The following is a 14,775-nucleotide window of genomic DNA, read 5'->3' as shown; positions in this document are numbered from 1 at the left end:
CTATATAATGCAAATAGGGGAATATTTTGTTCAAGAGCAAATGGAGACAGGGGAAAAAAATAACTGAGAAAACATAGTGGAAGATGTGTTTCCAAGAGAGATGGGCGACAGGCCTTCTGATAGAAATTGAGGGAAAGGTTTTTCAGATGGATAGACCTGAGAAGAAACACAGAAAACAAAGGGTAAAACAACAGGGAATGAAAACTTTTTTTTTTTAAAAAAAAAACAACCAAACAAACAAAAAAAACAAAAACCAAAACCAAGCCCACAACCAAATCATAAATGATTTAGAGTATGCCTATTTTATTGGAATGCATTTATTTATTTTACTACCCCTGAGAGCTCTTATTTTTTTTACTGATTAAAAATATTTTAATATGCCACTGTCCTTGCAGAGCTTATAGGATTGGCCAATACAAAGCTGTTAAAGTCTTTAGACTGATATCCTTGGGAACTGTGGAGGAGATGATGTACTTGCGACAAGTTTATAAACAGGTAAAGTTCACAAGCTATTTAAATTGGAAGCTTTCTTTAGCAGTTTCAATGACTGAAAACTAAGCTAGCCTATAGTAAAATTGGAGTTCCCTTGGCTTATTATACATGCTGTTAACCTTAACTAATTAAACAGAGATATATCATTTAGCAATTGTCAAAGAACAAAACAATTATATTCAAGTTTTCATGTAACTTCTGACAATTTAATTACATAATACACATTAATCAGGTTATACAGAGAACTGTTTTATAAAAGACTTGTAAAATATGACTGTGAGAGTAGCTAGTATCTTCAGCAGTGTGATTCAGACAGGGTTTTTTTATGAAAGGTTGGAGAAAGTAGGGCAAAAATTATGGTAGTACTACAGAAGAAAAGCAAGAAAGCATTGCTACTCTCCTGTCTGTGAAAACTTGCTTATAAAAGGAGGGGGGAACAGCTTGTAGTTGGCTGCTGTTATGAAGGTAATAAGTTATGTTGCCAGAGTACTCAACCTGAAACACTTGCACTTTTAAATTTTTTCTACTTGCATTGATGGGTTTAAACACCTAAGATTGTGAAAAGCTAAGTGTGTGGTTTGAGGAACACTTAATCTAGCAATTATTCCCTGATGAGAACAGAATTAAAATTTAAAAATAGGCAAAATCAGACATGAACAACAAAAAGCAGGCTGCAGAATAGTAAGAAACTAGATGAAATGTGAACATGTTTTTCTCAGCAAGTTGCAAGTTAAGAAATAAGATGATTGGTTTTAAGTTGAAATACTGACATAAATGTGTAAATGTGGAGAAAGGAAGAAAATCAGTGAGCTACAGTTGTCCTGAAGAATGCATTGCATGGAAAAGACAAAGCAAATCACTTCAGTGGGCAATTGATACCATATATTAAAGAAAGCTTTATGAAATTTGATTAATTAACATAACAATTTTTGGCCATAAATAGGAAAAATCTGGTAATGAGTCTTCAGTGACAAGCACCCTCTTGTATCTGGGTTATGTACAACGAGGAGTTTGGAGGCTGAAGGAGTGGGAAGTAGGTACTGTAAAAATTGTCATTATCCTCTTAAGATTTAAGTAAGTGACAAATAAGAAAAAAGTTCTAAGATATCTCATTTTACAGAGCAGACACAAAACTCACAGCTGAACTGCTTGAACTGCTCTCGGTAATGTGTATAGCTTAAAATGTTACTTTCAGAAGTGTGACAGTGACTTTATCTCACTTAAATTCAGTGTTTTGTAGAAGCCAAAAAGCCATTAAAGTTCTGTTTAATTTTGACAAAATGATCTAAATAAAAAAGAGGAAACTTGTTAAGAAATTAAAAGTAGTAGATGATGGGCTGAAGTGCTCACAGGTAACCAGGCAATTTTCAGAGACTATCAGAAGCTCAGAGTGAAGAAGACTTATTAATAGTTGAAATCATGTACTAATGAGGCAAGTTAAATTTAAAGCACTTTAAGTCTAGAAACTATTTTTGAGGGACAGTGGTATGAGAACATAAAAGCTAATAATTCATTTTCAAACACATCAGGAGCGGGAATTGTACTGATCTATGGGCATTGCTCTAGCCTACTTGACTTACTCTTTGTATACACGTTTATGGAAAAGCTTAGAGAGCATCCTGTTCCAAAGTTTCTCTTGTGTGAAATACTTTTGAGGATTCATTGCAACAGCAAGTATCAGTAGGAGAGGTCTCAGAAAGGCTAACGAAATGAGCAATAACATATTACAACCAACAAAATTCACTAAAATCCTGAAGGAGGAGAGTCATGCTTCACAGAAGGCTTTGGAATTGTTGGTCTTCTAGATAAAGAAAACCTGGATATTATCATAATCTTTCAAAAGGCATGTATAAAACTTCTTGAAAGTCTTTAATGGGTTTTTTTCAATTTGATTAAGAGGCAGTAAACAGAGTAATTGTAAATCTGGAATTTTTTTCTTTTTGTCTACACTTGGATTGCACTCCTTGTTAGTGACGCTTGAGCACAGTTAGGAAATTTTCAGTAAATTGTGAAGAAAATGCATTTTTTTCTAATGTTGTAAATTCAGAAACCATGAGTGCCTGCAGACATGCGGCATTTGAACTATACAAATGTGCTGTCAGAGCTAAATATTCTCATCCATCTTTTTCATTAATTTATTTGAAAATGCTTCAGCATGTTTGTCATGTATTCTTACTGAAGATCTGTTTGATTTTATAATTGCTTAATTTTTTTAGTGGTGTTTGGTTGTCTGACCTCCTTATAGGCAATTGAAAAAACTAATGTAAGTAAAATTGAAATCTAACATAATAGAAAGCCAAATAAGTTACATATGTATCCTAAAGTATACTTTTGTAAACACCATGCATAATTTAAGGAGGACGTTAACTGTGCTTAGCTAAAGTTAAACTAGAATTTGACTGTATAGTTACTGGCCTACATAATTAAAGAGTTGTGTTTAGGAAAATGCCTGTCCAGTGCTAGAACTAGAAGTTACTAGAACTGAAGAACTACCAGCTGCTTAGGGACAGTTACAAAAACTATTACAGGTCTGGTATCCATAAACCCATGGTTTTGACGTTCTTCCACTTAGAGTCAAATAGACCAATTATATAAGTATTGAAAGCTTGCAGTCACTGGAATGCAGCTAATCCTGCCTGACTTCAAAAGTGTTTTAATTCTGCCTGACAAACTATTTACTTGTCTTTCCTTTTCATTTGGAAGATTTTTAAGTCACTTCTCTTCAGTCTACTTAGCAAGAATGTGTGATTAAAATATTCAGAGATCAGTAGGAGTAATCTCGTGGCTTTATTTTGTCCTTACCAAGTAAAGCATACAGTGCAAAGGAGTATGAAAAAATAGTAAGAATTTAGTATTGTGGAAAGATGAGCAGTCAAGATATAGAGGAGTGACAGTAGTGTGTGTAGTAGGTATCTGATATTAGACAGCAATGAAGTAAAATATGTGATTTTTTTTCTTAATTCAGTAAAACCAAGCGGGTTCTATTATACCATAATCTATTATACCAACATCTGCCAGGGAAATTAAAACAAAATATCCTCCCTTAGGAATTTCTGCCTGCTCCAACTAAAGCTGTGTATATAATGTGGATGCCAGGAAATTCTGACATGTTGTTGGAGCAAACACTTCTGAAATCTCTTGTGTTGTTCTGTTTTAGCAACTTCACTGTGTGGTGGTTGGAAGTGAAAATGCCAAGCGGTATTTCGAGGCAGTGCAAGGATCAAAGGAACATCAAGGAGAGCTTTTTGGAATCCATAACCTTTTTAAACTTCGGACTCAGGGGTCCTGTCTTACCAAAGACATCCTGGAGGTGTGAAGTCCTACCCTTTTACTTTTGGATATTAGTTTTACATTTTTCCTTTCCTCATGAGATATTTTGTCATAATTTTGAATGGAAACACTTCATAAAACAGAATGGTGAAACTTAAACAGTACCTGTCTATGCAGTGACTTAAATGAAATGGGCCTGCTAATTTCTCACTCTGATGTAGACCAGATAAATTTCCTTAAATCAAACAAAAAAGAAGTTTGAATTATAATTTTCAAAAGTTTACTAAAGATTTCTCTTCCTAATAAAAATGCCATAACTTATTTTTGTGATACTTTCACATATCATCAGCTTTGTGCACAGGTACATTTTATTCACCACTAGCTCAGAGTAGTGACCTTTCAAGCCAGAAGTCTCATCATGAAAATATTTTTTTGTGATTATAGTAACCTTTTTGATAGTACATTTTGAGATGTCAGAAACTGTTCAATAAAATATACTTTATAATGTTGTATTTAAAAATATTACACTAAATAACTGAGACTTCGTGTTAAGATTAATTTCTTAGTTCCTCTAAAAAGACTGTTGACCCAATGCCATAACATAGAGTGCAAACTGATTTTAAGTATATATGCAATATTATATTTTTATGCAATATATTTTTCTGTGCAGCATGTTTGCTGAGGCTAACTTGCATCTTAGAATTTACTGCAGCTTTATTCTATGTTTCTTTCCATCCTTTATGTTGTTGTTCTGCCTATGCTAGAGGCTGAGGAATGTGATATAGCAGTATAATGGTAGCATAGCCAAAAGAGTAATGTGGTGTGAGAGCATGTACTTTGGAGATACTAAGGTCAGAACTTCTCTAAATTAAATTTTAAAATGGCATGTAGTATGAACATTGTAGCAGGTATTCTGCTTTGGAAAAAAGTTTAAAATTATTAAAACAGTGTATATATAAGATACTCCCAGTTTATGCAGTATGTTACTTTTCCTGCAGACTGTGTGTTAGATCAAACAGGGGTAAGTGTATTGTGAAAATGTCTTAGTCTGGGCTTTGGTTGTACATCTGGAGATTATGCCTCTGGAAAAAGAAAGAAAAACTATTTTTTTCTGTGTTTGCCTTTTTTTACTTGAATACATACAGCATTTATTACATACCTTCTTGATTGTTTTAGAGGGAAGGGCGAGTAGAAGCAGGAGTCATGACAGCAGCTACATGGCTAAAGGAAGACACTCCATGCAGCTCAGAGGTGAGGTGTCTTTGTGCACTATGGACCAGAGCATGCCAGTCCCTCTAGTATTCTGATACTACAGTGGCAAATGTAGACAGTATGTTGTTAGACGGATAATACTTTTACCTGAGATTGTACTTGCCATCTTTTATGATTTGTTTACCTCTGGTTTAACATTGTAGAACATTAGATAATGTCATGCTGTCTCTATTTCTGTATTTAAAATGGAATATTCTGAACATTGGGTAATAAAGTATTCTGTGACCTTTACAACACTTGGATATCCTCAGTCCAAATGAAGGTATTTCTAATATGCTATTATTACAGAGCAGTATTGTTTACTGAAGCATTGCTCTGTAGTGTCTTTAAGAGTGACAGCCTTATCGTATGACATGACAGCTTTCTGATGAAGAAGTCAGTTGAGAATCTTACATCTACTGTTTAGAAGATTTTGATTAGGGAATTGTGGAAAGGAGTATAGTTGGTTGAGAGGATTGAAAGCTTGCTTCAGGTTTTGTGGACCTCTGTGGAAGACAGGGGCTATTTAGTTGATGTATTCAGTCAATTGATTCCCACCAAATCAGTGGTCTGTTCAATGCTGGATTTTTATTTTTTTTTAAAAGATGTATCTAATGGTTTCCTTCTGGATCAAGAATTATTTTTTCCTGAAAAGATTGGATTTATTGGGAGCATTTTTATAAATGTCTTTGAACACTTGTCTTCAGGTGATTTGGGAAACTAACAGTTAGGTTTACAATATGGCCTCTAAGCATGAAAATATCATTAGATTAGATCATACTGAATGCTACTAAAAATTAGTCACTGTCTCATGCTTTTTGGACATTTCTGTGGGCAATATGAATTTAAATCAGTATGTCATAATGTTGGTCATAACCTTATGTTGCTAATACAGTGAGGTCATGATCTTACCTTGGACTTGGTGACAAACAGTAATGTTTTAAACTTATGTTAAATGCTTTTTGATAAGCAGGGTGATATATCAGGATTAATAGTTTTAAAATTTCTCTTCATGTACAAAAGCTTAGTATTCACCCTTCTAACTTTACATATTGTCAAAGTTCTTCTCTCAGTAGTGAGTTTGGAGCTGTATTCTGGACTTCAGTATCTTCAGAGTGTTTTGGGGTATAACTTCTGTTTGATTACAGCTGGCCTCAACTAATTTTAGAGCAGAATGTCACCTACTCATAGCTCTCTTAAACTGTTAGCCCCCATATACACAGAGGTTGACTACTGGTGTGAGATTATATTTTTTTATGAATATCATTACACAGTATTAAGGCTTGAATCACGAAGTCGCTTTTCAAACTACCTTTGAAAGATGAAACAAGATTACTATAAACTAGAAAAATATGTGTGTGTTGTGAAGACATAGATTGTTTTAGCAGTGTGCATATATATTGGCTCATACGTAATATTCTCTCTGCTAAAATAATGTTATATTTTAATAATTACAATTACAATTATTTTAATTAAAAATACTTGTAATATTTTTATTGTTCTGTTAATTTATAATAATATTTTCATTTTTGTTCTGCTAAAATTTCATTCTGCCAAAGACTTTCGTATAATTTCTTTTTGATTTGTCTTGTATTTGCTTTCCACTTGTGTGTTTTAGTACTGTTTTTGTATATTTTTTGATTAACACAGTGAAAATCCACTTTTTTTTATACCGCTTTGGAATTAGGTGTGTTCCATAAGGTATTTAAAACATAATTAGATTTACTGTAAATTATTTTTCTTTTTAGTATGAACAAACAGACTGTAATGAAGATAGAGATCCCCAAAGCATTCAGGCACAAATAAAGAGAGAAGAACTGGACTTTTGTGATGACTTTAGTGATGATGATATTCTGGAAATGTCTGTGAAAAAATGTAACAGAAGCAAGCCTTGCAATGCAAATAATTTAATGGTAACAAAGGGACAGCTTTCCCTAATGCAGTGTGGATTCTCTAAGTTGTTGCAGAGAGAAACTGAAACTACCGAAGGGGGTAATAATTATAACTCTAATCATTCAAGCTCTGATGATCAGACTGTAAGAACAAATATAAATAGCAAGCATAGTGATTTTCAGAAATGGCAAAGCCACGTACCTGTTTTGGAGCATGGAAAAGCTGCTCAGTCACCACATGGAACTGGTAAGCAAGATGTGTGTGGTACAGACTGGCTTGTTTTATCAGGTTCTGAGGAGGAAGGGGACAGAGAAAGTCAGGATCGAGACATTTCAAAGCAAAGTGATACAGTCATGGAAACTGAAAGCACTTCTGAAGAGGGTGATGATGTCATCTTTCCTACCCAAGTTCCAGCATGCCAACAACCAATGCTTACTAAAAAAGTTGAAATGGACAGGTTAACATCTGAAAAATGTAAAGAGTTAGCAAAAGAAAAAGATGGGTTTGTATTTAAAGAAGACAGTAGGCAATTTGGATTCCATAGTACTGAGTTGAATTTCAGCAAAGTCATGTCTTTTGAAGACATCAAGAACAGCACAAGAAATTTGAAAGGAGCAAGTGACGTAAGTGATGAGTCTGATGATATTGAAATTTCCAATAATTCTGAATCAAGAAAGTTAAAAACTTTCAGCCTTTTAAAATGGAAAGAGAGACACACTCATACCAATGGACTAGATAATGTTTCCAAATCTCTGCTGCAAGCAAAGGAGCCCAATAGAAAAGGAAAGGAAGGTGATTCTCAGAATATAAATGAATTTTTATCGTCTGAAGATGAATTGCCAGTTGAGAAGATTCATGCCAGAAAGCAACGCTGTAAGTGTAAAAGCCAGAGAGGCCGAGTTCAGTTTGGGTCTAAAGTGCTTCATACTATTCAAGATACCTCTGTTGCACAAATGAAGTCTAGCAGCTGTGCTGTGCACAGAACTTCTGCAGGTGAAACTGAATTTGAACATCAAGAGCAAAAAGTGGAATCAATGGACAGATATTTAGGTAATGAGTAATTTAATTTCTTTGATTTATTTTGACTAGTATAGTAACATGTTTAATTTATCCTTGTTGGCGGGTTTTAAGTTCTTCCTGTTATACATTATTTTGTTACTAGTAAATGCTCTGCTAAATTATTTAGTAATGTCCTTCTGTATCTCTTACTACCTGTTAGCCTTACTTTGCTGCCTTCTGGGGGGATGGGCTGCTTCGTAATATTTCACTAAACACTGCCTGTTGAAAGATGCTAGGATTGAAGATTTATTAAGAATTCACAAATCTGAATATTTGAATGGTAAACCATAAAAATTCTGACAGGACGGTTAAATAAAATATTAAGTACATAAAAAAAAATTGTGATCTTGGAGTTTGAAATACAATGTAGAAGATTTGATACTGTTAAGAGACTTATAGAGACTTTAAATGTTAATATTGCAGCCATTAAATCATAGATGCTTTGAAAATTCTTTGTCTATCTGAAAAACAACACACTGATGTGGAAGCAGTATTACCCTGTCTGGATAAATCCAAATAAGTCTAGTGATTGTTGTTAATTTCATAGAGCTGAGAAACTTGGTGCTAAGTGAAATCATAATTTTAAAAAAGTTTTACATTAAAGTTGTGAAGTTTGTTACACTATCCTTCTTCAGTGAAACTGTGTACCCTCAGGGTTTTGGAATAATGAACATCTTTGATTATGTCTTTCTCCTAATATATCAGATGGTGTTCAAGAAGTGGCATATATTCATTCAAATCAGAATGTAGTTGGATCCAGCAAGGCTGAGAATCGCTTGAGCCGGTGGGCAGTGCGAGACGTATTTGAGTTGAAGCAGTTTTCCCAGCTCCCTGCTAATGTAGCGGTCTGTAGTGCCAAGGTAAAGAGAAATGTTTGGGAAACGTTGTTTTTACTCTTTATTTTTATCCTCATTTTTCATTTTAAAAAGCTCTAACAAACTTTGTTTTCTGTTAATGGCCACCATGAATGATCAAAGCAACTGAGGGTGGAAGGAGGAGGAAGCGGCTCAAGTGGAGGTCTAATAAATTACTTTTGTGTTTTGTTTTTTGGGGTGGTTTTCACATTGGCCCACTCTGAAAGAACTAGGAATTAAGCAGCACAGCACCCTCTGTGGGATTTTTCTGTGAGAAAAATGGTAAGATTAAAGATTGAGTGTTTTAAATTGGATTCTGTGCCATGTTTTTGTGTTTTGAGGCTTGAAAAAATTTCAGTTTGTCCTGGATCCAGTTAACAAAAATCCAGTTGCCACAATACATGCTGGAATCTCTGTAGCATAGAAAGTAAAACATAAATCAGTTTACATTTTATTTTTTTTAGGGGTGGACACATGCAGTTGCTATAATGAGTTAAATTGTCTGTGCTTAACTGAAATGTAAAACTAGAGTTTACTGGGAATGCTCATTTGGTGCAGCTGATATGTTTTACACTTTTTCTTGGTCATGCATCTTGTTCAACTACATATGGAATACCTACAAATCTGGAATAAATTCAGATACAGCTTTCAGATTTTTTTTGTTCTTATTACATAGTGATTTTAATCTACTCTGATTATCTTGACACTTTTGTTTGCCTTGTAATAAACATTTGCAGTTTCCTAGACTTGTTCTTAAGATAAATCACAAGCATAGAATAAGTAAATGATGAATCTGCAGTTTAGTCTTTACAAACATGTTACTGATCACTACAGAAATTGTAGCCATAAGTCTGTGTTGCTGTTGAACATTTGCAGTGGCTAAAAGAGTTTCTTCCAGTGTTGTTGATGTACTGTATTTAATTAAGCCATTTACACTGGAAGGATCAAACCAGGCCAACCAGTAAAAGTGAGGCCTTTTCAGTTCTAAGACATTTGCATTAGAATGTCACTTATTAACAGAAAAGTTGGTCAAAAATAAGAATACAGTAGAAAGGTAATGGTAAGGGCAGACAACATTATCGAAACTAAATATAAATTAAATAAAACTTTAAAGAGTACTTTGAGTAAATGTCTGTTGATCCACCTATGTTCAAAACTGGTCTGTGGGAGTTCATTTATATTGTTCATGTAACTTACATCTCATTATTTAGAGTGTGTGTCACTGCACGTTTTACAAATGAACTTCTCTTGATTAACTTGTGATTTTTTTCTAAGGTGTCTGTTTTTCACTCAAAAGAAACAGTATTATCACTTCTCCTGGATATCTAAATAGGAAGAAAAACATCAGTAATTATGGAGAAGGCTGCCTCTCCTTTTGCTTTCTTGTTTTTTCTTTTATGTAGAGGCATTAATCTAGAAATAGTCCCTAGATGGCTGCCTGTTCTTAAAGGCGGAGCTTTGAATTTTTTGTGTTCTGCTTGAACAAAGAGCTGCCAGAGCTTCATAAGACAACTTTGAAACACGGACTATTTAAAATATTAACACTACTATTTTCTTCATTATTTTATTTTAAAAAGTGTTCTGTGAAAAACATGATCATTGTTACTCTTCTGGCCATCAGTCTTTGCTAGTCATTCTTCACTTATTTGCCATCAGTTTAAGTTAGGACATTCACTGTCAGTGCAACTAACGGTGTTATCATAAAAAGAATGCTGATTTCAAGTGAAGTTTAATAAAAAATTTTTTCAACAGATTAAAGTACCATGATGTGTAATATTAAAATTACAGCTGAACATTTCAAATTTCAATCATTTTAGGTAAATAAAATTATACTATTAAATATTGGAATGTTAACTGTAAATTGATAGTTGTTGAAAGAAAAGTTTTTGTCATCTGGAATTTCTCACTGTCGCTTTCTAGACTATTGATCTAACAGTGTTTCTCAAAGCTATTGTGTAGCTGTTTCAGTTTGATCTGGGGTATCAATGATCATATTCTTAATTAGAAGCTTTTTTTAACAGTGTATTTATATTGAAGCTTTATTTGATAGCATCATGAAGACTCCTGAATAATGCCCCAATAATATGTATGTCACTTTTTAAGTATGCTTAATCAAATTGTCTTATTTCTTAGTAGGAGTGATCAGAAAAGGATCTCTTTATTTTCATTTCATAGATAGGTCTCCTTAGGTCAAAAGTGAAATATCTTTTGTGCTGTTCAGTTTATCTATGCCAACTCTGTCTTCCTGCTTAGTAATTTTGCTTTGCAATCTGTCTATAATAATTTCTGACTTAAGAAGTTTTAAATAAATTTTTCAAGAAATTACTACTATCTCTGGGAAAGGGATGCAAGAATACTTAAAAGCGAAGAAAGTATTACATTGAAGTGGATGAGTTGTAAATTGGGAAATAGAGCTTTTTCTGCATATCTTGGTTGAAGACATAGTGAAACAATTTTGCTTCTTGCTTACATATGAATCTAGAGTGACAAGCATAATAAGCAATAAGTAATAAGCAAAATCTAATAAATATTAAGAGAAAGAAATCAATTAAGACAATATTTTGTAAAAACATTGACATTTTGTTGATTTCTTGCTATTGACTAGTCATCTAACTGCATTTTTTTCTTCACTAAATTCCCACAAAATTTTATGTAGTTAACTTACGGAAATAAGGTGAATATGAGTAACAGCAAAAATAAGTTGTGGGAAAGCAATATTAAAAAAAAATGTCTTTTCCTGGTTTTCTACCTGCAGTCGCTAAAAGGAGTGTAAATTAGGTTTATTAGTCCTTTCTTTATTGCTGAAGTATGGAGACTAACGTAGTCACTTGAGCTGTAGAAACTGCTTAAAACTGGAGCAGACTGCAAAACCTGAAGACTTCGTTCAAAGTGAGAGAGGTTGCATGGGAAGAAGATCCTTGAAAGCCAAGGTAGAAAGGACAAGAGGGCAAGGAATTTAGTTACTCAGAAAAGAATTTTGGAGATATGTAACGTCTTGTTTAAAACCATGAGTAATGAATAAATAAGCTTGGATTTAAACTGATTATAAAAAGTGAAAGATTTGAACTTTGGGATAAGAAAAGGTGTTTTTCTGGTGATAGCTTCTTCCCTTAATTTTACTTCAGAAGGTCTGCATTAGATCTGGACAGCTAGCACTATTGTAATTCACAGTTAAAACTCTCTTAACCTTTTAAACTGTAGGTTTCGATCAAGTGAATTTTCTATCCAGTGATAGTATTCATACACCCCAGCTACCTTTTCTCTCAGAAACATATTTAACCTAGTGGTGTTCGCTACCTTGAAATGCTTAAGGGAACAAAATCCTGTTTCTTTTTATGAGAAGTAGGTCTTGCTACTATTTCTTCTGTTCTTGCTTGCTTTGTACTCCAGGTGCTCCAGGTTCTCCAGGTTTTAGATAAAATCTAAAAGTAGTAGAATTAACAGTATAAAATATGCATTAATTGTATGAGCAAGAGAATAAACTATATTATTGTTGAATATCATTAGTCAAAATAAATCCTGTCTAGCATCTGAATTAAAGATGGATAACTATTTGAAGATGATAGTTTGTATATGACAACAATAGAAGCAAACTAATATGAAAGGTTTTTTTATTGTACGATCCTGAAGAAAGAAAAATAAATTGTGTTTTGTGGAATCTATTTCCTTTATCACAGAAGCCTATGGGATTGCACAGAAATAGAGTAAGATTCTATACTTGTTAGTTAGGAGTACCATTTTCAATTAGAGAGATACTGTTGTCTTGTTATGGAGGGGCCTTTCATAAATAGTCATCTACAGCAGTGGAGATCTGCTTATACTTTATTTTGCAAGTATAATCAGAAAGCTGCTTAAAAGACTAACAAATTTTTGTTTAGACAGACATGGCATCTATATACTTGATAGCCCTTAAATGTACAATACTTAGAATTACAATAAAAATATTTTAACTTGCTACCAACAGTTCCTGAATTATGCATATTGTCCTGTGTCTAAAGATTGTCCATATTCTTACCATTGACCACAACTGGCAGTATCAGATCAATGTAGATTTTGAGAATAAAGGACATAAGAACAGTATGGTAATCTTCCCTCAAACAGTTGATGTTTCTGATGTTCTGTGGAAGGCACTGAAATGTCAATAATTAGAGGTGTTCAAGAGTCTCAGTAATCAAAGTGAAGCCAGGAATTTGTGTTCCATGCAGAAGTGTGGCGGGCAGCTGTTACTGAGATTTTGGAGATACAGATTATACTGTATTATATGTTAATAATACATCTCAACTTCCTCTGTACTTCTAAAAATTCATTGTACATCCCAGAACCTAAGTGTCTCTTAAATCAGTCAAGTGTCTCTGTGTGCATTCTATAATCTAGAGCTATTTTTTGTAGCAAGTCATAAGATGTTGTGGTTTAACCCAGTTGGCAACTAAGCATCACACATCTGCTCACTTACTCCCTCTCCCTGGTGAGATGGGAGATAGAATCAGAAGAGTGTGGGTTGAGATAAGGACAGTTTAAGAGGTAAAGCAAAAGCTGCACATGCAAACAAAGCAAAACAAGGAATTCATAGACTGCTTCCCATTGGCAGGCAGGTGTTCAGCCATCTCCAGGAAAGCAGGGCTCCATCACATGCCATGGTTACTTGGGAAGACAAACACGATCACTCCAAATATCTCCCCACTTCCTCCTCCTTCCCACAGCTTTATATGCTGAGCATGACATCATATGGTCTGGATAATGGTCTGGATATCCCTTGGGTCAGTTGAGGTCAGCTGTCCTGGCTGTGTCCCCTCCCAGCTTCTTGTGCACCCCCAGCCTACTCACTGGTGGGGTAGTGTGAGGAGCAGAACAGGCCTTGACTCTGTGCAAGCACTGCTCAGCAGTAGTTTAAACATCCCTGTGTTATCAGCACTGTTTGCAGCACAAACCCAAACATAGTTCCATACTAGTAACTGTGAAGAAAGTTAAGTCTGTACCAGCCAAAACCAGTACATAAATGTTAAGACAGAAATTATCGTCAGATCTGTGATGCCATGTTGCAGGAAGGATCACACCAGGCTTCAGTATTCTAAACATCTGAGGGTAGAAAAGACATGTTATTTAGTATGGCAGATATCCACTCCAGTAAAAATTGCTGAGAGCTGTTCTTTGTTGCTTCCTTATGCATATGACCACAAAATACACTTGATATGCTACTTCACAGAAGATTATTTGTGAGAAGGGTTTTATGGTCTTTTTGTAGACGTGTGAGGGAAGAAGATTATATTAAAAATTAATTTACTGGAATAAATAACTTGATTTTTCCTGCATTATTTTGTTGGGTTTAGCGCAATTTAATGACATTGAACAATGTGTTCTGCATTTTAGTTTAAATTCAAGTCTTTTTTTATACATGTATGCAACTAGACTTGGTTAAAAACTAATTTTTTTCATGAAACAAGCAGAAGTTTATTTTCTCTATTACTCCATCACTATGTGTTAGAAGATAGCTGAAAACCAAAATGAAGAACGATCTTGTGTAACTATAGAAAGAAGGATATTGCAGACAAAATCTTCTTTAAAAAAAAAAAAAAAGATAATTGAACCTGTAGACTAGACATGGTGGATTTATAAAGCCAAACTATAATTTTCAGAGCAGACCTACAGTTATTTCATTCGGGGGGACATTTGGCACTGTTGCCAGTGTTTGACAGAGAAATAACGGGATTCTTTGTAGTAAAACCTGGATTAATGGTAAACCCCTCTTTATGTTATTGCAATGTGGTGTAAATGAGAGAACTAAGCATGCTGTCAGCCTGGGAAGAAACGTGCCCTTTGTATCTCCAATGCAGATTTAAGTGCTGTTGAGAATACTGTAAATACAAAAGTTGTGTCATTAAGAACTTCTCTTTATCTTATTTGTATTACATTGACATTTTGTAGATTATTTGAACAAAGACTTTTCTATCAGTTATAG

At 34.1% G+C, this 14,775-nt stretch overlaps 1 protein-coding gene across 5 annotated transcripts in view; it reads left to right on the top strand.

Moving 5' to 3' along the window:
* The window catches only part of ERCC6L2 (ERCC excision repair 6 like 2), a 57,189-nt gene that overhangs the window by 30,178 nt on the left and 12,236 nt on the right, over positions 1-14,775 (top strand). Inside the window, exons 13-17 of one of the 5 annotated variants that reach the window (XM_026866149.1) lie at positions 396-495; positions 3,650-3,802; positions 4,939-5,013; positions 6,762-7,956; positions 8,671-8,825. In XM_026866149.1, the coding sequence (XP_026721950.1) occupies positions 396-495; positions 3,650-3,802; positions 4,939-5,013; positions 6,762-7,956; positions 8,671-8,825 (1,678 nt within the window). Of the gene's footprint in view, positions 1-395; positions 496-3,649; positions 3,809-4,938; positions 5,014-6,758; positions 7,957-8,670; positions 8,826-14,775 lie in introns of those variants that run through there. The other 4 variants (XM_026866150.1, XR_003400127.1, XR_003400128.1 and 1 more) reach the window with 4 other exon arrangements.

The sequence above is a fragment of the Athene cunicularia genome, assembly GCF_003259725.1.
Source record: "Athene cunicularia isolate RWA chromosome Z unlocalized genomic scaffold, athCun1 chrZ_part2, whole genome shotgun sequence".
Lineage (NCBI taxonomy): Eukaryota > Metazoa > Chordata > Aves > Strigiformes > Strigidae > Athene > Athene cunicularia.
The sequence above is the reverse complement of the archived record's forward strand: the minus strand, read 5'-3'. Positions and strand labels throughout refer to the sequence as shown.